Source organism: Anguilla anguilla, chromosome 8 (assembly GCF_013347855.1).
Source record: "Anguilla anguilla isolate fAngAng1 chromosome 8, fAngAng1.pri, whole genome shotgun sequence".
Taxonomy (NCBI): Eukaryota; Metazoa; Chordata; class Actinopteri; order Anguilliformes; family Anguillidae; genus Anguilla; species Anguilla anguilla.
The window spans coordinates 32,563,833-32,589,419 of record NC_049208.1 but is presented as its reverse complement, the minus strand read 5'-3'; the positions used below and the strand labels follow the sequence as shown (position 1 = coordinate 32,589,419).

Here is a 25,587-nt window from a genome sequence, read left to right as displayed (position 1 = left end):
TGTTAACACATCAAGAAACGCGTACGCAGCATCATTGGAATTTAAGATTATTCCCTTCAACTGAAGAATATTTTTCTATATATCTTTACTGTAAATAGTTTCTATTTCCAATGCAAAACAGAATATTTCGATTTATAAAACGATTTTCGATTTCTTTTTTTTTTTTCAGTTTCTGATTGTTCAATGTACCCCAGTTAAAGGGGGGGGGGGGTTTCAGACAGTTCATAAAACTTAGTTTTGTTAAAAATAAAAAGAGAGAGAGACAGATGAAAAGTAGAGTATAAGGATGTGGAAATAGATTTCATAATGAATTGTATGCCAATATTAAATTAATTTGATGTTTTGAAGGCACAGCTATTGCATTGCCAATGAATATTAGGTTAGAAAATACATTTGCCTGATTTAATGTTACTTCCTGTATAAACCATGCCCACTTCCGGTATTTTTATGCAAATACAGATACACAGACAGATAATTTTGTTGGTTGAACAGATACAGATACAGATAATGACGTCTCTGCACACCCCTAGCTTAGACATTTAACTTCACTTTCAATACAGTGAGTAGCCGAATCTGGGCTTGCCGCCAAAGGTAGAGCTATTGTGGGGTGGAGAATCAACTGATGTATTCAAGGCTTATTTGTAAGAAGTGCACAGCATCAATCAGGGATATATTTAGATATTATTTGTGTCAGGAAAAAATAGAGGTAGGGTGTGTATGCACGCACACAGCCCACCTCTAAGAGCCCCCTGAACTCACTAATGCCCAGAAAAAAAGCTTTCCCTTAGACCCCCTTAGTTCCAACCCTTCCATTAACATTCTAATATAGTACACATAAAAGAGTACAACTGGCAGTAGGTTTGTCTGATGAAAGGGCAATTGGAGGGCATGTATGTCATGTTTTCTATTTGTATGGATGTATTCAAAGTATGATGGGTGTAAGACTGAAGACGTACTCAGTACCTCTCACAGACATGTCTAGTATGTCAAAATCCTAACTTCATTTGTTGCAGTGCAAGGCAACTAAGAAAAGCATCATTTGTACTGTATTGCTAATGAAAGGAATCTGTAGGACGTGTTTGAATGCACTGGTGAGTACTATTCTATTCTTATTGGACTTGTGTTTCAACCTCTGAATATCACCAATAGAATTGGGAAGAGACGGAAAGAAAATACAGATTTTGCTGTTCATACCGAGGTGGTTTGACGCAGAGTAGTTAATATCGTATACTCGAGAACACAAGTAGAACAACTGGACATACAGTAATGTTTCCCTTCCTCTGTCCATCGCAACAAGTAACGTACAGCGGAGAAACGACTGACAGCTGCAAATTGTGACCGGCACCTAATAGCGTTACGTGTTTTGGTTGGCGTACACCTTTATATTATTGCAGGTACCCTCATCCAAGCATCCGTCTAATTATACACTTACTGTGTCAGTGAGATGCAAGTTTAGAGGGGCTTTTATAAGTTTATTTTCCAAGGTAACTAGTTTAACGACTTTGCAGCTGGGAGGGGGAGTCGCCTTGCGATGACGTAAGGACGTACTTCCATCGATGGTGACGCCCGGTCGATTAAAAAACTAGCTTCGATTTAGAATACACGAACTATTTTCTTTGTTCTGTAGTGTTGGCTAACTGTTTTCTGTGTAACTGCATGTACCGTAGATTCTTTTGAAAGCGAAAGGAGAAAGTAACGGAGGACAAAAAACATTCTGCATTTTTTGTTGCGCATCTGTGGCTACGGCAGTCGGACTTGTTTCGTCTGCCAGCCTCTGCTCTCTGTTGCTGCTGGAGCCTGTAGCTACACAACAACGGACTGTTCACTTGAGGGAGGGAGCGAAGAGGCTGGAGCGGAAGACAGCGGAGCAGAGCAGAGCTGCCCTCCGTGGAGCTATCGGCAGAGCGACTCTTCATTCTGGTACATCTCCAACGCGTTACATGTCCACGGTGCAATCAATCTCGACTGTCACAGCCTCATTCTCGCTGGTACAGTCAACAGGGTAGTGTTAGACCTTCCTTTGCCAACGAGGCTTGCTAGCCACCTACGGCTATACAAACTAGCTTGCCTGCGAGTTCACTTGAGACGGAAGCTCAGTAGCTAGCGAGCTAACTGACAATAACTTGACGTCTTTTGCGCCCCCCTTTTAAACACTAAGTAGCCAAGTTGGTAAAGTAACATTATATGGACGGGAACATCGAGTTGGCAGTCTTGTGACTTAGAAATTTAACCCCTTGCAGGCTAGTTTGCTTGTCATTTTTTGACGGACAGCTTTCTTTCGACGATGCTTTGTGCTTGAACACGTACAAAGTGTGGACGCATTTGTGCACTTTGCACACTTATTTTTATAGATGAAACTCGTCTAGGGCTCACCGAATCCGTTACTAGTCACAGCCTGCTAATCAAACCATCATGGAATTTGCGCTGCCGTTGCAAAGATAATTGAAGATGAGACCTCAAGATTTCTGGTTTTTGTTGCTTCGTAATTTGACAATATAAACATGCAGTCAGCTGGTGTTCCTCAAAACATTTGACGCGGCAGCAAACTACTAATCTAGTTGTGCACTCAGGTCTTCGTGCCCTTAAAATTTTTTTTTTTTCCAGATTATACATCCTAATAATGTCAGATAAAACACTTTTTCCGACTGTATAGTGTCACAGTTGCGTACATACATTCATGGTTGGATGTGACGCCACTACTTAAATCATGATTCATGTTTACTTTGCAGGTATTTTTGACACATTAAGAGACATTAAGCAGTTGAGTAAAATATTGTTCAGCGACCAGGTGTACTCCGACATTTAGCCTAACAATACTCAGGTTGTCATAGCATTTGTATTGGCATTTGTAATCAGCACTCCTCGCTTGCACTTTATTCATTCTTGATTGATGAAGCAGCTAGGTTTAGGTTCAGGTACAAAAGCAGAATCACATTTGTGATTGCTGTCCCAGTGCCATTTCCTTTAGCACAGTGGTTCCCAGACTGGGTCCTGGGGCCCCCCTGTGCATGCTGGTTTTTGTTCCAACCACAATCGCAATCTCATAATTATAACAAGCTGTTCATTTTTCTTAATTTGGTGCTTTTCCTGTTTAAATGGATTTTTTACCCTCTTAAGCCATAATATGTATGAAATAGCTTTGCATTCCACAATGAATAAAATTCCCATGTTGATATTGTGCTACACTGTGCTTATTGCGTTTAATTGCATATCAATATATAGGCTTCTAATGAGGTTGTAGAACGTGTTTTATTAAATAATTTTTTCCTTAAACTTATTAACACAATGCAGATTTGACTAATTTGCTTTGTCTTTGAATTCTTCATTATCTTCCAGATGGTTAGTTTTAGAGGCCATGTGTCCACACCATTACCATTTAGGAGCCTACTGATTCACAGCAGTCTTTAATTTGAAGCTTTACCTCTTTTTGTGCAATTGTTTGCACCATAACACAATATGCACAATATAAACATAGGAATTCTATTCTTTATTGCATGCATAGTTATGTCTAACACAGTGTGGCTTAAGTGGGTAAATAATCTGTGTGAAAAATACCTCATTAAGAAAAAAGAAGAGCTTGTTAAAATTCTGGGATTGCGACTGGTTGGAACAAAAACCAGCATACCCAGGGGGGGGCCCAGGACCGAGTTTGGGAACCCCTGCTTTAGCCACTGTCATACTGCAATAAGTGTTTGTTCTGCATGCAGTTTTGTTCGTCCCAAAGAAACTAAATCTAAAGTTAGTCTTATTCTCTCCTGCAGGGTACGAGTGCAATACTGGGGACCGCTACATACAACGGAAATGTGAAATGAACTGTCAATGAGGAAGAATAATTAACAAATACGCTCAATTATTTTTTATTAGTTTTTTTTTTTTTCCAAAGAAACCTTTCATTTGGGCATCATTGGCACGCAATGGCAAGTAAAAGGAAGTCAACAACTCCCTGCATGGTCCTTCCCTCTGAAACGGAGGAGCAGGACCCAGACATGGAGGTGGTAACAGATGGGGAGGAAGGAGCCGAGGACACGGTGGCAGCTCCCGTCGAAAATGCCACAGGCCCTGACGAAAATGAGCCGACCGAGGACGACATGCAGGCGGTTGACCGCTACATCAAAACCATGGACTCCAGCATGGCAGAAGGTGGCTACGAGTGCAAATACTGCAGCTTCCAGACCCCGGACCTCAACATGTTCACGTTTCATGTAGACACCGAGCACCCCAATGTGGTCCTGAACTCCTCCTACGTGTGCGTGGAGTGCAACTTTCTAACCAAGCGGTACGACGCACTTTCAGAGCACAACATGCGCTACCATCCCGGGGAGGACAACTTCACAAGGACCATGGTGAAGCGCAACAACCAGACCATCTTCGAGCAGACGGTCAATGACTTGACGTTTGACGGAAGTTTCGTGCAGCAGGAGGCAGGCGAGGACGGAGAGGACAGCCCCGTCGCTGGCATCCCGCTCAGCAAGACCCCCATCATGAAGATGAAGAACAAGGTTGAGCCTAAAAGGATTGCCATGTCCCACAAGGTGTCTGAGGAGGACGAGGTGAAGGTGGAGAGCGAGGACGAGCAGGAGGCAACCCCGGCGGCCCTCCTGGCCCCTGCCGTCACCCCGATCCCGGTTGAGCAAGTCAAGCCCAGCATCGTCGTCAGCTGCTCAGGTCTGCTGCAGGCGGAGCCAAAGAAGACCATCATCAACTCTGCCACTATGCTCCCAGCAGGCCTGGCCCAGGTCCTGTCTGCCCTGCAGGCGCAGCAGAACTCCCAGACCCAGCTGCTGATACCGGTCAGCAGCATCCCCACGTACAACGGAGCCATGGACAACAACGCTCTGCTGGTCAGCACCTACAACAGGTTCCCATACCCCTCGGTGTCCGAGATCATGGGGCTTGCAGCCCAGACAAAGTTCACAGAGGAGCAGATAAAGATCTGGTTCTCCGCGCAGCGGTTGAAGCACGGGGTGAGCTGGACTCCCGAGGAAGTGGAGGACGCCAGGAGGAAGCAGTTCAACGGCACGGTTCACACGGTACCCCAGACTATCACCGTTATCCCCGCCCACCTCTCCACCGCTGCCAATGGCCTGCAGTCTATCCTGCAGACTTGTCAGATCATGGGGCAGCCGGGCCTTGTCCTGACACAGGTTGGCGGAGCCAACACCTTGCCAGTGACCACGCCCATCACGCTGACGGTAGCTGGGGTGCCCAACCAGGTGCAGCTCCCAAAGCCCGCAACCATACAGACGACCCCTGCTGCGGTGGAAACGAAGAAGGCCACCACAGTCCAGCCTCCTGCCCTGACCCCTCAGGAAAACTCTGCCTTCAGCCTGGACAGCCTCGGGATGCGGACCAAGAAGTCCAAGGAGCAGTTGGCGGAGCTGAAGTCTAGCTACCTGAAGAATCATTTTGCCAGTGACGCAGAGATTGCCCGGCTGATGAAGCTGACCGGCCTCACCAAGGGCGAGATCAAGAAGTGGTTCAGTGATACGCGGTACAATCAGCGCAACTCCAAGAACAACCACATCTTCGTCTTCAACGAGAGTCCCCCAAGTGCTGGCAGCGGCGCCCCCATTGTAATCGACTCCAGTGATGAAACCACCGAGTCCCCCCCGTCCGGGCCCGTCAAAGAAACGCGCACCAAGACGCGCAACCCTTTCCCAGACTTCACGCTCCAGAAGTTCAAGGAGAAGACCCCTGAACAGCTGCTGCTCTTGGAAGAGAGTTACCAGAAATGCGACACGCCTACCGACGAGGAGCTGAGCAGGCTTAGGACGGAGACCAAGCTCACCCGGCGGGAGGTAGACGCCTGGTTCACGGAGCGGAGGAAAGCACCGGAACCCTCAGAACCTAAAACGGAGCAGAAGGACAGCGAGGCAGTTAAATCGCCCCGGCAGAGGAGCCAGACCCCGCCCAGCGGACGGCGGCAGAGCCGGGACAAGATTGGAAAGAAAACCCCCGAGCAGCTCCACATCCTGAAGGCCGCTTTTGTGCGCACGCAGTGGCCCTCAGCAGAAGAGTACGACAAGCTGGCAGATGAGAGCGAGCTGCCTAGGCCTTACATCGTCAACTGGTTCGGGGACACTCGATACGCCTGGAAAAACGGCAACCTCAAGTGGTACTACTTCTACCAGAGTGGGAACGTTGGGGCCATAAATGGCAGTGGGTACAGGAAGAGGGGGAGAGGCAGGAATCGAAACCGAGGCCGGGGGTGGTCCCGGAGGAACAAACGTTCCTCAAACTGGGCCCGGTCGCCCCCTGCAATGAAGTTCAAGACGGGCAAAGAGATCCTGAAGGAGTACTACCTCAAGCACAAGTTTTTGAATGAGCAGGATCTGGATGAGCTGGTAGCAAAGTCCAACATGGGCTACGAGCAGGTGCGGGACTGGTTTGCTGAAGTTGGCAAAAGGGAGGAAATGGGCGTGGACCCGTTTCTCGAGGACGTGGAGGAGGAGCCGCAGGTGGAAGGTGAGAGCAAGACGGTGGCGGAGCAGCAGACGGAGGCCGCCGCCGATGAAGATGAGGAGGAAGATGAAACGGATGACAGCGATGCGTGGGAGCCCCCTCAGAGCGTCAGACGGACACAGTCGGGGTCGGAGGATTAGCAGTGACGATGATCCAGGTGCGTGAGACCTTAGGAGTGGTAAAGCGCAGCAGAGTGAATTTGTTGTCTCCCAACCCTGTTCCTGGAGATCTACTGTCCCGTAGGCACACTTGGTTCTACTAATTAGCAGCTTAATGAGATCTCTAGCTGTTGAATGAGGTGTGCTTTGTTTGGGTCAGAGTGAACACCTACAGGACAGTAGATCTCCAGGAACAGGGTTGGTTACCACTAATCTACTGCATTGGGCAGATGTGCACTATTAAGGGTGCTTTCAGTACACTCGCCATTAGCATAATTTTTTTTATTGATTTAAAAAAAACAAAAAACATTTCAATAAAAAGATGTTTTTTAAATACTAACTAATTATTTCCCCCCATTTTTCTCCCTCAGAATTTTCACTTTATGTATAAATGCAGAAGAAGATGGAAGGTGTTCATCTCTTTGCGGATTGAGCTTCAGCTGTGTTACGTAGCGGACCAACCAAATGCTAAGGGAGAGTTGCGGCAGTTTTCAAATCCAATGGAGAAAAATGTTTGGTGCCAAAGTAACGCTTCTGTGGGCGTTTCCTTTTTCCAGCAGATTGGCTACTCTATCTTGAGTCACGGCGTCACCCTCACTATTAAACCTGTTAGCACATTATTTATTGGGTAAACTCTGACCACTACCTCTGTTTTTTAATAGGTCTTAGACCACTTCTAGGTGGTGAAACCTCACATAATTCTTACTGGTAATGTCATTACTTTTTGAGACCAAATGTTCTTGAACATTTGTGGCATCAAGTATTCTTTTTTAGTTCAAACGAAGAACCCCTTATTTATTGCCGTCTCGTCGTTGTTTCAGCAATGACCTGTAAGGAGATGGGGAATGAAACTCAGATTATTGAAACCGGTACTTTTTGTCCTTAGATCTCCTTTTGATCTTAAATTATGTTTGACCAGTATTTGAACTCTTCTGCTGAGCAATGAAAGACTATTTATTCTAGTATTCATGTTTCAATGCTTTTTTTTTTGGTTAACCAAATACGGGAGCTAATCAAACTTTTTCTATCCATTTCAATGGTTAGATATCAGGGTTGTATTCTTTTTTTAATTTTTCACCTTGAACATAAGGGACATGCTTATTTCTTGGTGAAGTAAACTCAGTTAGGGTCCTTTTGTCTGTGACAGGTCCTAACATTTTCCATGTTTAAAACCAAACTAAAGCAAAGACCTGGAGAAGTGTCCCTGTGCAAAGGAACACAGTTTTATCCAAATGTAAATTACTCCAGTGCACAAAATAGTGCTTTTTAGTTGTTTTTATATGTATAGATTTCTTTACAAATCACGGGTAAGAATATCTCTAAGCAGTGCAGTGCATCAGCGGCTGTGTGAGCCATGCAGACTGAGTTGTATCCACAGATACTACGTATGTGCACACAGTTGTGTTAAAAAAAATTGTTCAGGGCTAATGGAAAACGGGAATATTTTCTGCTGTCGTGTCTGTGTATGTGTGTGTGTGATTGTGTGTGTCTGTATGTGTGCCTGTGTGTGTGTCTGTGTGTGAGTGCATACGTGCGTGGGTGTACACGTCTACTAGTTTTTTTGTTTTGTTCTTTTAAATCAGGCTGGATGTTCCTGACTGGTCCTCCCCCTACAATTAGACTGTTCAGTTTTCAGATATGCAACAAAGTAACAAAATGTGACAAGATAGTAGCTTGGTTCGGCAATTTACGGGGTCAATTTTAAATACTGTACAATGAAATTGGTTTTTTTATTCCTCTAACAGCTGGCTTCTTAATATGTGAAAGTACTTTATGAAATTATTTATTTGTTGTATGTTTAAAAAAAAAACATAATTATAGTCACTTTTAGAGCAATAACAAATGAAAGTGTTCTGAACATAATCAGTGGCTGTTCCAGTCTGGACTGTAAATAAACTATGCTTAATGTTGTGAAGATTCACAGTTATTGTGCTTTGATTTCACCCATGAGAAGTTTGAGTATGGAGAACTCCAGAAGGACATGGGACATAGTCCAGGACTCGTACTAGCCTATACTGTGGACTACATGGTTTAGAGTGTCTGACACTCGTTAAAGACAGACAACAGTACCAAGGTCACAGGTACTCAAAAGACTGACTTTCGAAACTTCTAATTGGTCCAGAATGTTCCTGCTCTAAAACCACTAAGGAAAAGATAAAGTTGACATTCAACTTGTACATATAATGTAATGCCATGGTAATTGATCTGTAGTTTTTAATTATTTTTAAAATACTTTTTCTAATTTACAATAATACTCAGCTTAAGCTTGACTTCAATCCATTTTGTGGTGTATAAAAGAAAATTAAGGAATACAGTAGTTGGTTTGGCCATTTTGTTTTGCTCACTTGAGTAAAGGAGTAAAAGGGGAAAGACTTATTTAAGATGTAAATGTGTTTTGCATTTCTTTCCTATGGATCTGTCCTGGCCCACCATCTTGACTTCAGCACATAACATCAAGGTCCTTATTGACTGTGTAAAGTTTTGCCTACCATGTGTTTAAATAGGTGAATCTTGTATATTACTATGATACGTTTTATTTTCCTTTTTCTGTAAAAAGAGTATTGAATGACTCTTGAAAGCTACTATTCATTGGACATGTTTGCTCATAGATGCAAAAATTCTCGCTCAAGTGCTAATTTTGCAAAAGCTGTTTTTTCCTGTAAGTGACACAGCTAAAATAATTTTAAAGAATAAATGCATCTGAAAATGCTTGTATGTGTACTATCCTTAGTTGTAAAATCAATGTCAGGCCTGCAACAAAGTTAAAAGAATAGGTGTGACATGATCGCTCATTACTGTCTATTCTTCTAAGGTTGCCTTTTTGCTTAGTAAATTTTGTGAAATACCTATGCTGAAAATCAAGCATGAAAATTTGCTATGTATATGGTTTATAAGTATTTTTTTTCTTTTTTTCTGATGAGGAATCTTTTGTGTTTTGTTTTGTTTTTTAAATTACCTTGATACAGGGCAATACTGTGGACCCATGCAAATACTCTGTCATCAGAAACAAGCTTTGTTCTCTTGAACTGAAGCTATTGTTGAGTGCAATTTAAGACTGAAAGATGTTTTAACAAGCTGTGGCTTTCACTTGGGTAATACAAATTATATCTTTTATACTGATGTGTTTGGAAACCATGCTCAATAAACCACTGAAGAAGAGATGGCTGTCCGTGATTTTTTTTTCTTAAATAGCTTTTCTTAAGTTACACATATTAAGCTTTAAAGTCTAATATATTTTCACACAGCTATGATAATGGTTTCACCACATTGAAATGGAAGATGTGAATTTTCCCCCTCAAGGTGACTGATGAATTTCCATTTCCTATTTGAGATGTATCGAATTTTGACAACAGAATTCTAAATTACATCACTTACATACTAAATTTTTTCAACTGATATGTTGTTTGATATTTCAGCTGTCTCCATAGCTACACAAGTATAACAGTGGTAGAACGGTTGTTGCAAGTGGAGTGGTCTAACCCTTATCGAAACCTCCAGTTTACCTACAAGCTTGGAATCGTGGCACAGTCTTAATTCATATAATCACTTAGCTGGTAAGATCTCTGCATTTTACTGCAATATATTTTGATTAAGTTCAGGCAAAATGATTCATTTTACAAAATGGTAATTTAGCTGATTATTACTGAATTAGTATAGCTGTCCACAGAAGGGAGTTCTGGCCATGCAGAAGAAATCTTGAATAGTGACAACCTGGAGCAGTTCACAGTGGTTTCACCAAAGTCACCACACTAACAGAGCTTGGTCACAGTGTTGCATAGTAAGGATTGATTGAGCAATGACTTTGTAACATCCCTCAATACTTGATTGAATCTTTACTAAACAAAGGTCATTTGGGGAACTTACAGATGGGTGCCATTGTAAACTGACCATGGCCCTAATTTTCCATCCTTATGAAAATCCACTTAAAATATGTAGCCACTAACAACTAATTGTACATTGCTGCTTTCAGATTTCTGGTTTTGGAAAACCTGGAAAAAGAAAATGTTCTGTCCTCTCACCTCCCCATTTGCCTCCTTTTTTTCTTGCTTTACTGCATAAGAACGTAAACTCCAAGACGTCATTACAGTCTTACAGTACAGGCTCTAATTATGTGTTCAAAATTTTTTTTAATTTTTTTTAAAAACATTTTTTAAACTTCAGGTAGAGAAGAATTCAGTTAATATATGCACATTGAATAAAAAAGCCTTTCTACCTACAATAACACAAAAAGATTATTGTATTTTCTTTTTTTTTTTTAATGAGAACTCACAATTCAGTAGGAACAAGAATTCATGTTAGAAATCAATGGGCCAGTTTCACAGACATGGATTAAGGCCAGTGGTAACCAACCTGGTTCCTGGGGATCTAATGTCCTGTAAATTTTCACTGTAAACCTAACAAAGCACACCTCATTCACAACTAAAGATCATGTTGAAATTAGTGTTGAAATGAAAACCTAAAGGCTGGTAGATCTCAGAAACAGGGTTGGTTACCACTGTCCAAGACTAAAATTAATTTTCAATGGAGATTCTCCATGCAAAACCATAATCTGTGTCTGTGAAACTGGTTTTAAAAGTTAGACTACATTTTGTTAAATTTTAAAATGTACTCGTGATATTGTAATATTGAATTATAATTTTTGTTTCTTGTTTTGCAAAGAATAAGTTCATTTTCACAGCTTTTAAGGAGGTATTTCATTCTCTCCTATTTTCAATTTTTGGCCATTTTATCGCGTGATAGAAATGATGAACGTAATCCAAGGACTACAACGCCTCCTGGCGTTCACGCCTTCAAAACTGTGACAGGAAGTGTTGCTCAGCTCTAGTCCTGGAAGCCACGTCAGGGATATCGGCCCAAACCAACAACGATGACAACTTAAAACGCAATAGCATAGCAACACCACGGAGAAAAGAGTTTCTAATTTAGCTAGCCACCGAGGATTATTTTCTTGACATATCCAAACCTTCCAGGGACTGTTCTCAGAACTGCGGCCCCCAAAAATTGGATGCAAAAATGTCAGATATCGGGGACTGGTTTAAAAACATACCTGTCATCACCCGGTACTGGTTTGCTGGGTCAATCATAGTTCCTCTCATCGGAAAATTAGGGCTTGTTAGCCCCTTGTACCTCGTTCTATGGCCAGAGTATTTCTTCCACAAATTTCAGGTAAGTTAAGAAAATATAGTTTGTCTCGCGTTAATGCCGTTGTGTCTAGCACTACCCTTGTTGCTTGCTATCTATTGCGAGCTAGCTAGACAGCTAGCTATTTTTGCATGTGCATTACAGCTTCACATTGTACCTTATTGTTTCCGATCAAAGGTAGTTATATGCTAGTTAATTACTTAACTCGATGCTGGCGATTTTTCAGGAGATTTTGAAAATTAGTTTGGTATCTAAATTGAAAACAGAATCACAACAGGCTTAAACATTAGTTAGCTGCCGTGTCTAGGCCTGCGTTGTTTTATGATAGACGGTGTTCTTGTCCATTGCCTGATCGACATTTCGGGTGAGTGAATTTATCGTCAAAGTCCAGATCTAGAATCAGTGCACATCTACTAAACTCTTTTGAAATAACTTTGCAATAGAGGTTCGTGCTAATCCAGGATCAGCGCTTCAGTGCTATTCAGCAGGGGACGAAGTAGGCTGGACTTCCGGGTCAGAACGTTTCCAGCTCTGTGCATGGGCACCTTTTACGGTCTATGATGGGCACACGTTTTTGGCTGATATTGTACTCAGAACTGTGTATAGTTCAGTTCAAGTTAGGTTCGTAAATTGTATCGTTGATCTGATGCTTTTTGAATTCAGCAGGAAATTGTAGGAGTGCATCCAAAGACTGGTTCACCCTGCATTATGTCTCGCATCACACAATGATAATGATAATTTCCTTAGGCTTACTAATTAACGTCCATTGTACTAAAAAAGGTCGAAATTAAAAGCCCCTCGCAGTTTTTCTTCCTGTACTGAATGGCCAGGTTTCTTCAGATACGTGCAAATGAAGCGGGCGGTTTCGGTCTACCACAGCCCTGTTGCTTTATTCAGTGGGGAAGTCCATTTTATACGACCAGCGGTGGCCCAAAACCGCTTAACCCTTGTGTTGTCTTAAGGGTCAAAAATGACCCGCCATTATGTTTAACAGCAGAAAAAACCCTCTAAATCAGGGGTGTCAAACTGAATCCCAAGAGGCCGTAGTGTCTGCGGGTTTTTCTGGTTTCCTTTCAATCAGCTGCCAATCAAGGCTTTGAGAACTAGGTGTGTGGATTCCTTAGCCAATCAATGGCTTAAATTAACCACTTGTGCCAGGAACACCCAAAAAACCATTAGACACTGCGGCCCTCCAGGACTGGAGTTTGACACCTGTGCTCTAAATGATCTTTTTTCAACTTGAAATTTGATTACTTTTCCTAGAGTGACCCCAACATTAGAAAAAGTGAACCATTGCCTTTGTTCATATTTCCATGAAAGCTGTATACCACCAGGGTACGAAGATTGTCTTGGTCATTTTTGACCCGGCAGTTATAAAATAATTTACACACCACAAAGACACACACACATTCCCACACTCACGCACATGCACACGCACACACACACACACACACACACATTCCCACACACTCGCACACGCACGCACACACACACACACATACACACACATGTGCAGTGTTCAGCAGAGGCAGTTGCCCTGTAGCTCTCAGAGAGAGATAGGGTCCCGCCTTGCTTTGACAGGCCACATTATGGGGAGACATCAGTACCCCCTATGGGCTAATTACAACTGCTGACTGACTTAAGACAAAAGGGTTCACCTTTGCACTCACCACTGCCTCTACCTGCTATGCTAGGTACACTGCACTGCCTCTATGAGATATGCTATGTACACTAGACTGCCTCTACCTGCTATGCTATGTACACTGCACTGCCTCTATGAGCTATGCTATGTACACTAGACTGCCTGTATGAGCTATGCTGTGTACACGACTGCCTCTATGAGCTATGCTGTGTACACTAGACTGCCTCTATGAGCTATGCTGTGTACACTAGACTGCCTCTATGAGCTATGCTATGTACACTAGACTGCCTCTATGAGCTATGCTGTGTACACTAGACTGCCTCTATGAGCTATGCTGTGTACACTAGACTGCCTCTATGAGCTATGCTATGTACATTAGACTGCCTCTATGAGCTATGCTATGTACACTAGACTGCCTCTATGAGCTATGCTATGTAGGCTACACTAGACTGCCTCTGTGAGCTATGCTATGTACACTGCATCTGCAAAGTCCATGCACACACACTTGCATGCTGTCCTACATGTGCTAATTAGAGTTGATTGATTTATGTTCTTCACATTTTTGTTTTGTATCTATTATCTTATTTTATTCTTATTTATTGTTGTTGTTTATACATCTTGTGGGTGGGGGGCAATGGTTCAAAAAATGGGAGAAGACAAGTATTTTGTAGTTGAATTCCTCATTGTACAGTATATAAGAATATATCACTATGTTGCCAAAAAATTTCAAGACTGTTATTGTTTCCCTTCAATAAAATGCATTTATAAACTATTTTCTGCACATTTATGTTACTTTCTTAGGCTGTACAAGTGCTATGTCATGCTAAAAAAATTAATGTTTACACCTGTGCAGTACTTTTAGCAATAATAATAATAATAATAATAATAAACCTCTACTTTAGTAAAAAATACAATTATGACAGGTGTGTTGTAATACAAACGAGTGGTGTCCACTGATTAAATGCAGTCTCTGCACTGTGAAGAGGGAAAACCCAGATATTCACAAAGTTTGTGATGAATGACAGGTTGTTTCTTCATGCAAAATAGATTTGGGGTTTAAAATTCAATTAAGCTGCTGTATTTTAGGGGTTTAGTGAAGGCAGGTCATTTTTGACCCTTAGGACAAGGGGAGTATAGAGAATGTTAAGACTACACAAGGGTTAACTCCTTAATGGCACGTCTGCATGTTTTAAAATGTACGCACAACAGCTGTGTTTCAAACCAGCTATGCTGCCTATATGCAAATAATTTTCACCAAAAATAACTGAATTTAGAAGACAAGTCACCAATGAGACTTAAGCTGCATACGTCTGATGTAATGGAAGACAAATAAGCCCAAAATATATTTGAAAGTATGCCTGAGAGGGATTGACAAGTATGGGAATCTATTTCTATCAGTTGCATTTTCTGTTTATATATTTGAATTGTATAAGCATGCACTAAAATAAAATGCTTGACATGCATTAAAATAGTTGACACTCACTCAAATGGAATATGCTTTATAATTTCTGGAATTTCCCCACAGTTTCGGGGGTGAGTATATTTGGTATGCAAATATGAATGACGGTTTGAAGTTTTGCTTAAAAATTTAAATTTAAATTTAAAACTTCTTTCCTTGATAAGGAGCAAAATGCACAATAGCTATCAGAATTGCGATAATGATGATGCTTCCTCTTCTTCACTCTTCATACCAGAGCAGTCTATAAGTGCTGTATAGTTGGCAAACAATTTGCAATTGTAATCCTTAAGCTTGTAATATTGTGGTGTTTCTGTTTTTACATCCGTTTCTTAGTACATTAAGCACTTTGGGTTGCAAAAAGTTATATGAAATGTGCTGTGTAGATGGCTATATATTATTTATAGAAAAACTATTCTACATGCTTTTTAGATTTTTGTTTTTGTTTTGCATGCTACTTTATGATTTCTATACTTCTAAACAGGAAGGCCGATGAGTCATTATTTGTTGTGGAGAAATAATATCTGTAGCTGTGTTCAAACTTGCCACTAGAGGGAACTATTCACAACAGGTGTACACCAAACAAGCATTGCTGTGTGGTTTGAGGTGTCATTATTGATTATGTACCAGTCTAGCCCAAATACTGACTTCAGTTTTTTCTTGTTTGTTTTCTTACTGCTGAGCTTTGATTCGCCATTGAATCTGAATAATAAACTAATTTTAGAACACGAGTTGCCATGGGCCATAAAAACACAGAAGAGGACATAACAGTAAGCAGTGAGTAGACTATTCCTGTTTTACTTGGGCTCTTGAGCCAAAGCTGGGTTTATCAGGGGGTGAGCCCTGTTCAAAGGCTCCCCCCTCAGAGCACACAGTCAGGGAGGTGTCTGCAGGTATGGTCCAGTGTGCTCTGCCAGTGTTTATCTGAGGATATTTAGGGCATCTTCAGTGATAAGCTGTTGCCTGTTGACTAACGGGAAATGGCGGCGGAACTGACTTTTGATTGGGCACACGTCACCCTGTCTGTGATGTCACGCTGGTTGCAGTGGGTGGTCCACACCCTTCTGCACGACCCAGTTAAGTGCCGATGGCTTTTGCATCGCTGGACTAATGGCGTTATGTCCCTGAAGCATACTCACACCCTGGTGCTAAAGCAGGACGGCTTCAGGGGACGCCCAGTGCCCCGTTTAGGCCCCCCCTCAGAGGGCCAGATCTTATTTGCTGAGGCCGGGCGCGGCCTCAGTAGGGCGTGGCCCCCAGGCAGGGACGTCCCACAGGCGCACTGCCTCTGGCAGTTCCCTGTCAGTGCCGCGTGACCTTCCCTAGCTGTGCACAGCTACACACGGCTCTACACACAGCTGCTGGACTTGGTAGTGCTGCAGTGATGGACGCTGCATGCCCAGCAAATGCCTCCCTCGTGGTTTTCATGAGCACCGAGGCCCATTCTTGGATTTAGTTCAGCAGCTAATGCAGAATTCATTTTTAAAATTTTTTTTTGCAGCTTCTCTCTATTGCTATTTAATGAGGTCCCACACTATTAAAAATGGAAGCGTAAGGGCTAAGTGAAAGCCTGTAGTGAGTGTGAATTCTGAGTGAAAGGGCTGGGCCTCGGTGAAGACCCGCGGTGGCGTTTCCGCCGAGTCCCGGCCAGAGGCCCGCGCTCCGCTCCACTCCCCGCAAGCTGTTTTGCGAGAGCTAAGCAGCTGTTCGCTGTCTCCTGTTTTTTTTTTTTTTTGTTTGTGATGTCACGCTGGGCTTCCCGTGTGAGCCCTGGCCTCGGTCCTTCGGTCCTCCGACACACCTGTTCTGCCGTCTCTCTGGCCTCTGCGGTCGACGCCGGGCCGCCGTTACCGCGCCGACATGGCGGCGGAGAGCGCGTGCGTGGGCGAGCGGGCGGGCAGGCGGGCGGGCGCGGTGGTGTGCACGCGGGACACGACTGCACGGCAGACTGGAGGCACGGCGCAGCGCTGCAAAGCGGCATTTCACTGGGGGAGGGGCGGGGGCAGGCTGGGGACAGGCTAACAAGAAAGAGAGAGAGGGAGGGAAAGAGAGTGAGGGAAAGAGAGGGAGAGAGTGAGTGAGGGAGGGAAAGAGAGAGAGGGAGAGTGAGAGTGAGGGGAAGAGAGAGAGGGAGGGAAAGAGAGAGGGAGAGAGCGAGTGAGGGAGAGAGCGAGTGAGGGAGAGTGAGAGTGAGGGGAAGAGAGAGAGAGAGAGAGTGAGGCAAAGAGGGAGAGAGAGTGAGGGAAAGAGAGAGAGAGAGTGTAAGTGAAAGAGAAAGGGAGAGAGAGTGAGGGACAGAGAGAAAGGGAGAGAGAGAGAGAGGGAGGGAGATGGTGAGGAAGACGGAGAGGGGCGGGGAGGGAAAGCGCCTCTTGTTTACTGACCTAATTTCCTGTGCCAGAAAGTTACGAAGCAAATATGGTGACAGCGGAGATGAATGCAGGCATTATCGCCGTCACGGCTCTGCCCGCCGTTTCCAAGGTGACGGCGGAGCGGAGGGGTGGGCGAGAGGGAGGGGCCTCGCGCTCAGACTGTCTGGGTCTGACTGGGTCACGCCGGTGACGATGGCTCCCCTCTCTGCGGCTGCGAGCTCCGCCGCCGCCGTCTAAATCTCAAAATGTCTGCTCGCCAGGGAGCTGGAACACTCTGTTTACGGCACATTTAGCGCCCGCCGCACACGCCGCGGGGAACGCGCGCTCATTTGTTTATTGGCCCCATTTTTATATTTCTGTCGAATGTACACAGCTGCATTGCCATCTGTACCCAGGCACGTGGTTCAGCGCCGAGAAAGGGCGAGAGCTGGGGCAGCTGGGCGGAGCCTTCCGGAAAGGTAGCCGGTCTTGCTGTAGCCATTGGCCTGATGTCTGGAATCCGGCCCCTCCCCCCCTCCCCGGTGCACGTGATTGGGCGGCAGCCTCATGGGCCGGTGCTCATGTAGCAGTTGCGTTGCCCGTGGAGACAGGGTTTCGGTTGGTGGGGCGGTCCTTGCCTCTTCGCGCTCAGCCCGTGGGCAGGGTCTGCGGTCTGGCTGCAGCCTGCCTGCGGCAGCTGCGTAAATAGTGCAGTCCTCCAGCGCAAAGGCTGCGCAGCTGGGCCTGAGAATGCCGGTGGTGGGGTGGGGGGGAGCAGAATTTGGCAGCACGTGTTTGAGGACGCTGGTGTGCGCTCTCACAAATTAAGAGCAGTAGAACGGCCCACAAAGGGGATTGAGCATTGCCCACTGGGAGAAAGAGAAAAAATGGAGGAAAAAATGGATACAAGACTTTTTAAAAGGAAAGAAGAGTGGCATAGTAAACTTTGCTTTTAAACAAACGAACAAACCTAATAGTGTTTTCTCCCCCTCTCTGCAGATATGGAGACCAGTATCCTCAACGCTCTACTTCCCTGTTGGCCCTGGAACGGGATTCCTCTACTTGGTCAACCTCTATTTCATGTACCAGTACTCTACCAGGCTGGAGACAGGTAAGGCCTCTCCCTCTTGGCTTGTTTGCATGCCTTTACTGTGGCGCAGTGCTTGAGCCTGAAGCAGTTACGCGCTCAGGCGATGTGCAGGGGGACGTCAGCGCTCCCCCTCGACCTACAGTACCCTGAGCCAGGATGATGTCACTGAGGTCAGCCTGCGATTTCCTGGAATGGGTCATTTCGCAGCTGTGTAAAGCTACTGAAGTCTGGAGAATACAATGGCCGCATTCAAACTGCAAGCCGTTTCTCAATATACATGTTCTGTTTCTCGTTATAGGGATTATTGTGTTTGTACCAGGCAAAAGACAATGTTATTTTTGTTTGCGTGCATTTACGTGACCAGTTGCTCTTATCCAGCGTGCCAGAAAATGCAGAGGCACATCCAGAGCAGCACGTTCACAAGCTGGAGCCCCCCCCCCCCCCCCAAAGTGCCACAGATTGTAGCTACAATCAAGAAGCAAAGCTCTCCAGTTAAATCTTTAGCAGATTCCATGAGAAATATCTTAAATGCAGCCCTAAATAATGTTCTCACAGTGTGATTGGTAAGAACACCATAGCCAGCTAGGCAATCCTTTAATTACAAGTTTATAATGACTGCATCCTTCGCTGGGGGGGGTGGGGGGTGGGGGGGTACGGGGTAAAAATTTCAGTGACTTATGAAACCGATTGTTTTTTCCTGAACTGTGTAGTTTCGTGCCAACCCAACAGCTGTTCTTTGTTTTTGTTATTTTATTTTATTTTTTTTAAACAGGTGCCTTTGATGGGAGACCAGCGGATTACATATTCATGCTGCTGTTCAACTGGATTTGCATTGTTGTATCCTTTCTGATTGCGCAAAGCCATCGAGTTCCCGGTGAGTCGGTGTTCTCAGCCAGCCGTGCGTTTTTAATTGCCGATAACGAGGACTGTAATAATATTTAATACTGCGCCGGCGCCCAAATCCGCTACCTCCACGCCGTTCGCTTTCGCCGCGTTTATCGCTGAGAGAACGTATCGGCGATGCCGCGGCTTCGTTTCGAGCGTGAGATCGGCGCCCGGCGTTCCGTAGAACCGAAGGTGTCGAGCCCTCCTGCAGTCGACGTGATTTTGTTGTGAACGTTTTTGGAACGTGCCTTTTCTTCCATGGCCGCCCCCGGCAGGACGGCCGGTCTTTTCGCGCACGCTCGTCTGGAGCCCCTTCCAGCTCGCTGTGTTCCGGCCCCCCTCCTCCTTCCGCTTCTTCAGCCTCCGCTGGCTAGTTCAGCATGGGCCTCGGAGCACGAGCAGCGGCCTCCCAAACTCTCAGAGCTCGCAGCGCATCACATGAGGATACGTTTTCTGCGGCCTGCATTGTTAAAGCGTAGCCTAGCGTACACTACATGGCCAGAAGTATGTGGTCACCTGACATTCAACATCTCATCCAAAATCATGGGCATTAGTATGGAGTTGGTCCCACCCTTTGCTGCTTTAACAGCCTCCACTCTTCTGGTAAGACTTTTTGCTAGATGTTGGAACATTGCTGCAGGGATTTGCTTTCATTCAGCCAGAAGAGCATTAGTGAGGTCGGGCACTGATTGGGCAATCAGGCCTGGCTTACAGTTAGCTTTCCAATTAATCCCAAAGGTGTTGGATTGGGTTGAGTTCAGGGCTCTGTGCAGGCCAGTCAAGTTCTTCCACACTGTTCTCAAAAAGACCATTTCTATATGAACCTCACTGTGTGCCTGTGGGCATTGTCATGCTGAAACAGGAAGGGGCCTTCCCTAAACTGCTGGGAAAGAACAAAATCGTCTAGAATGTGATTGTATGCTGTAGCATTAAAATTTGCCTTCACTGGAACTAAAGGGCCTAGCCCAAAACATGAAAAACACCCCCAGACCTAGGGTACATATGTCCAGATACTTTTGGTCATATAGTGTATGTTCAGATATGGAATTAAAATCTTTTTTTAACATGTTGGCATGATTCACAACTCCATAACAAATAAAGTTGGTTTAAAATCCCTCCTGACTGAGCCACAATAATATGTTGGTAAATGGAAAAATAATAATTTTTTTGGCTCTTCCAGATTATTATTAGTTTTTATAGATATGCTAGGTTTTTGCATGATGCCGATAATATCAAAACAACTGCACTGAATGTAACTATTACTCTCATGTAAATAGTCTTTGTTAAATGTGATGGAGAGTCCGTTATACACAGTATTTTTCCCATGTGTTTGTCCTGGCCCAACCCCTCCCACGACCCAGCGTTGAACTAAACTCAAGAGTCTCCTAAATCCTAAACCTCCCCCTTTGAGCAATCCCTCATGCAGCCAGCAGGGGGCCTCACATTACGGTCACCCAGCCTGCCTCCCTCCCTCCCCTTTCAACTGAAGGCCTCAGCAACACAGAGCTACTGCAGCATTGTCCGTCGACGAGAGGTTCAAAACCCGCAGCCCTACCGGTCCTGGGGGTCGGCACCCCACGCCCGCCGCTCTTAAGCGATATTCATTTTGGCGTTTGCATTGTGTCAGCAAGGTGCCTTGCCAATCGGGCGTGCAGCGAGGTTTATCTAGGTCACAGCTGACACGAAAGCCCGTTGCAGGCGCAGACATTTTAATCGCGCTGCTCATTCCCCTTTTAACGTTCCAGTTCTCGTAAAGCTCCGCTGGCGACGTCATCGTAAACATTCGCCGTTGCGTTTGATGCGTGTGGCGGTGAGGCGGCGCTTCCCGGGAAGGCCGAATTAAACAGATTGCTTAAGCTTTGATTTGTTAATGTATTGTGCAAATGTCACGGCCGTGTCCTCAAATTACTCTCCTCTCCTCTGCTCTGCTCTGCTCTGAACCATAATTCCGACTGCTGCTTGCGTGTGTGTGTGCGTGCATGCGCGTGTGTGTGTGTGTGCGTGCGTGCATGCCTGCGTGTGTGCGTGCGTGCGCTCTTATGGGTAATGGTCGACAACTCTATATTACAGATTGTGAATAATTGTTCTAATGAAGGCTTGGGACCTTGGTTTTGGTTTCCTTGACATTAGTGTGCAGATAACAGGACTGATGATGGACATGCAGGTAAGTCCCACCTCCCCTTCCTCACTCAATGAATGTCTACTGCACATGAAGCCTAAACTAAATGCTGCTAAAGAAATGGCTGCTTAAAATGAAGCTTTCAGATCTATTGTTACGCAAAAGATGGTGAACTTAAGTTATGAAAATTATCACTTGTTTTGATTAAAAGAAAAAGATGGAACGGAACAAAGTTTAGTGATTAGGTCATTTAGTCCATCTACATGAACCTGCTCATCATTTTGCCAGTCTAGGCAGTGGATATCACGCTGTGGCGAGCCTGGCCTTGGAATACTGGCAGGGCGGCTGCTTCCACTGTTCTGTTAATCTCTTCTGTGCATTAATACCTCTCTGCAGCCAGATTTGCAGTGTGTTGATTAGACCAGACTTTGGCAGTAAGTCCTTGTTAAAGTGTGTACTGTGTCACAAACCCAGGGTCGGTCTAGTTGGCAGGTATGAGAGAAGTTGCATACTGGCTCCCAGGTACATTTTTAGGTGCCAAGCTCAATCGTTGGATATCAAAAGTGAGAAGAACGGTTCGCACATGCACTGTTGTTTGCACACAAACAGTTCCTGTTTTTCCGAAGACTTCAATGCAGGCGGGATATGGAGCGACATATGGTTTAAATAAAATAACATTTGTTTTTCCTCTTTCGTCTTGCTGGCAGTGACTCACCGACTCCCTCGAACCCGAGCGCTTCAGTCGCTGTGTTTTGTAAGCTCCCAGAGCACTTAAAGAATGCGGTGGATTTGCATTGAATGTGTGTGGGAGGCTCAGTGTGATCTGCTCTTTCTCATCAAAACAAGCCCAAACCAAATAAACCCTCAGCTTTCTAAAGAAACCGGCGCCATGTAAACATCCAACGGCTTCTCCCTCGCGGCGTGCGACTCCTTTTAAACCCTTCAGCTGAGGAGTATGACTGGTCTGAAGAAAAAAACCCTCTGTTTCCATTGGTCGAAGGCTGGTTTATTACCTGTTTTTCACCCAGTAAAAGTACTGGAAAGCTCAGCCGATTATATTGCCTCTTTTCAGGAATTTCAGTTGGATTATCTGTGGTAGAGTTGCTGCTGTCCTAATGTGTGATTTATTGGTATGGTGGGGTTCTCAGTGCGTCTCCTGCATTTCCTCCCCAGCTCTTGATGATTCCTCTGATCATGTCCGTGCTGTACGTCTGGGCCCAGCTGAACAGGGACATGATCGTCTCCTTCTGGTTCGGAACCAGATTCAAGGTACTGGCGTCTGTACACTGGTACTGATCCCAGTGCTGGGATGTTCTGCTCAGGTCAAACTGGCACACCATTCAAATATTGCTGCTCATTTCTAGAACTACTTACTGCCCAAGGATAATGACATCATTGTGGGGAATTTCATTATGTCTGTCAGGACCCATTCTGGAAGCTTCTATTTAAATGTTTGTAAGTAAGGGAATCCTGTTTCCTTTTCCCACAGGCGCGTTATCTCCCTTGGGTCATTCTTGGGTTTAACTACATCATTGGAGGCTCGTGAGTATTGTTTATATTTTGCTGTAAATTGACCGCATTACGGATGCAGTCAGACATAGATAACAAGTACTCGCTGTCAGTGTAAGTGCATTTTATTTAATGTTTGACAGATATGTTGTGATGTAAGGTGGATTTAAAGGATTCTGAAGCTGGAACTGTGCTGTCACTCTCTCCCCTATCCTCAGGGTGGTCAACGAGCTGATTGGAAACCTTGTTGGGCATCTGTACTTCTTCTTGATGTTTAAATACCCCATGGATTTGGGCGGCAGGGTTTTCCTTTCCACCCCACAGTTTCTGTAAGCATCGCATCACTTCCTCTTCCCGTTTAAAGCTCATGTCCCGAAGTGTTTCTCCTGCCATTGTCATCACTGTGAAACGCTAGCTGTTTGAACGCTGAGACCTGCCCGTCTGTGTTGGCCCCGCAGGTACCGCTTTTTCCCCAGCAGAAGAGGTGGAGTCTCTGGATTTGGGGTCCCGCCCCCCAGCAGGAGACCGGCAGCCCAGGAGCAGGGAGGGGTCGGCGGGGGCCGCCATAACTGGGGCCAGGGCTTCCGACTGGGGGACGACTGAGGTGCCGGGGAGGGGGCAGCAGTGGCGGCTTCTCCATCGGCAAAGACTTTGATTTTACTGTGCAGGTGGAAAAGGAGAAGGACGTGCTTAGGATATTATTTTTCGTAGATTGTACCCCACCCCACCTCCCCACCCCTCCCCCGGACAGGTGTAAGATTTGTCTGCTGGCAGTGTGACACCTGCAGATCAGCATGTGATTCTGGTTTGGTTATGTCTGTACTCTTTAATGATGACATATCGTATTTCCCTGTAATTAAAGAGGTCCCTCATGTGTAGCATCAAGAGCTCAATAACAGCATTCAGGCGGTAAGAACGCTGCGTATAAACTCTCCTTCGACCGCAAGAAGGACACAAGCTTCCTTGCCCGCCTGAGAACTCACTGTGTGAGGGGGCAACGAGACCAGCAATTTGTGGCTTAAAGAAAGATGTTTTTTCTAAAGGCTTTCTTAACGCTGAAATGTTTTTCTGCCATTAGTGAGCCGTCGTTTTGAGGTAGCAAAACACTGTCCGCTGTCCAAAACATAATGGGGGGGTTGCCTTTTTTTTTTTTTTAATAAATGTTTATTTGTATTTTTATGCTGATTTGTGATCTCAAAAAATCAGTTGCTTTTTGAGGCAGAAACAGCGCTGCGTTGGGGCTTCTGCAGCTCGACGGCGGGCGTGGCTCCAGCCGGTCGAGAGGAGCGTAGCGTTGGGATCTCTGTAAAACCGTGCCATATCGTACCCAGCCACTCTCCTTGCGCTCTGCGACGGGGAAGCTTAATGAAAATGTAACGGAAATGCATCGCGAAGGACAGGGGGGGCATGTGCTCTGTAGATTTAAAAATAGCACTGAATTCTGGGAAATAGTACCAGTTCAGGAAGATAAACGAGCCGACGTATGGTGCCCGAATACCGTTTCCAAGGGGAAGGCATCTCAGAATGTTGCGGTTGGCTGATTCATCTGGCACGGGATTCATAGCTAGTCCATAACGGAGGCTAGTCTGTATGTACAAAATTCACTGTATAAAAAAAGGTATGTTTCCCTGTCATGTCTTTAGACTGAAAATGGGTTGTGTACATTACTGGCAGGCTTTGTTCACAAAGGAAATTTTTCAGCCTAGACACTTGTAAAAATAAAAGGTTAAACAAATATGCATACTTTTAAGATTGACACCTATACATACATGCATATATTTCATCTCTTGATTTATCCTATTTTAATGAGAACTGATAAATGATTGGCCATTGGTGAATGAACCATTAGCCAATTGGTACTTTTGCTGATTGTTTTGCCATTTGCAAATCTCTAAACATAATTTTATTAATTTTCCAATATGAATGTAGAGCGCGTAGTCTGAGATTACTCTCGGAGGTGGTCTTTGTATAATTGTAATATTCCTACACGTCCGATTCATGCAGTGTTTAATAAAACATTTTCATGCATTCTGTGTGTAGAGAACTGTTCCATCCAGTTTCATGAGAATCACATAAATCAGTGGCTTTCTGAAAATTAGCCAAGAATTCCATCTCCCAATGAAATGGGTGGGAACTGTCAGAACAATTGCATTAAATGGCTGACTGAACATCTTCACCTGCTTCTGTCGAATGAGAACACCATTTCTATTGATATTTTAGACCTATTGTGAGGAAGCAAATAGGCATGTGTCAGGGCACCATTTGGGAACACCATTTTTAATCACTGCTCTGTATGCCAGCATCATGTAAAATTCTCATGCTTGTTTTAACTGTAGTCAACAGAGGTTGACTATTCTCAAAATGAAAATAAATTTCTTAAAAATTAGTTGTTTGGCCAGTTATCCCTCTGAATGATGTCACTAGCAGATTTGATTTATTTGAGCCAACTACTGCAAGCCATAGCAATGCATTTCATAGTATTTTTAAATTTGAGAGCCTGAATGCCAAAACACTCACCTTTTCCATGAGCATTCTCAAGTGTGTCAAATGCTAAGCTCATTTGATTTTTGTTTAAATTTTCAAAAACATTCCTGATCTAAATACTTAATTTCAAACACATTCATGAAGACTGAAAAAAAATGGAATATCTGTTCCACAGTAGGGTTGTTTCCCTCGCGTATGGTGAATGTCTTCCTAAAAAGCAGAAACAGGAGTTATAATTGCCTTTTGAAATGAAGCAGAAATGAAGCAGATATCCTTTTCTTGGGTTCTA

At 44.5% G+C, this 25,587-nt stretch overlaps 2 protein-coding genes across 2 annotated transcripts; both read left to right on the top strand.

The window, feature by feature from the left end:
- Positions 1 to 1,532: 1,532 nt before the first annotated feature.
- Positions 1,533 to 9,779, top strand: LOC118234119 (zinc fingers and homeoboxes protein 1-like). The gene is made up of 3 exons (XM_035430466.1): positions 1,533 to 1,920; positions 3,762 to 6,619; positions 6,992 to 9,779. The coding sequence occupies exon 2, from the start codon at positions 3,915 to 3,917 to the stop codon at positions 6,600 to 6,602; it is 2,688 nt and encodes an 895-aa protein (XP_035286357.1). The 5' UTR covers positions 1,533 to 1,920; positions 3,762 to 3,914; the 3' UTR covers positions 6,603 to 6,619; positions 6,992 to 9,779.
- Positions 9,780 to 11,633: 1,854 nt separating this feature from the next.
- derl1 (derlin 1) lies at positions 11,634 to 24,842 on the top strand. The gene is made up of 8 exons (XM_035428611.1): positions 11,634 to 11,786; positions 18,211 to 18,322; positions 19,074 to 19,138; positions 21,324 to 21,350; positions 22,479 to 22,574; positions 22,795 to 22,847; positions 23,033 to 23,143; positions 23,273 to 24,842. Exons 1-8 carry the CDS (start codon positions 11,634 to 11,636, stop codon positions 23,415 to 23,417), a joined length of 762 nt encoding a protein of 253 aa, XP_035284502.1. The 3' UTR covers positions 23,418 to 24,842.
- Positions 24,843 to 25,587: the final 745 nt, after the last annotated feature.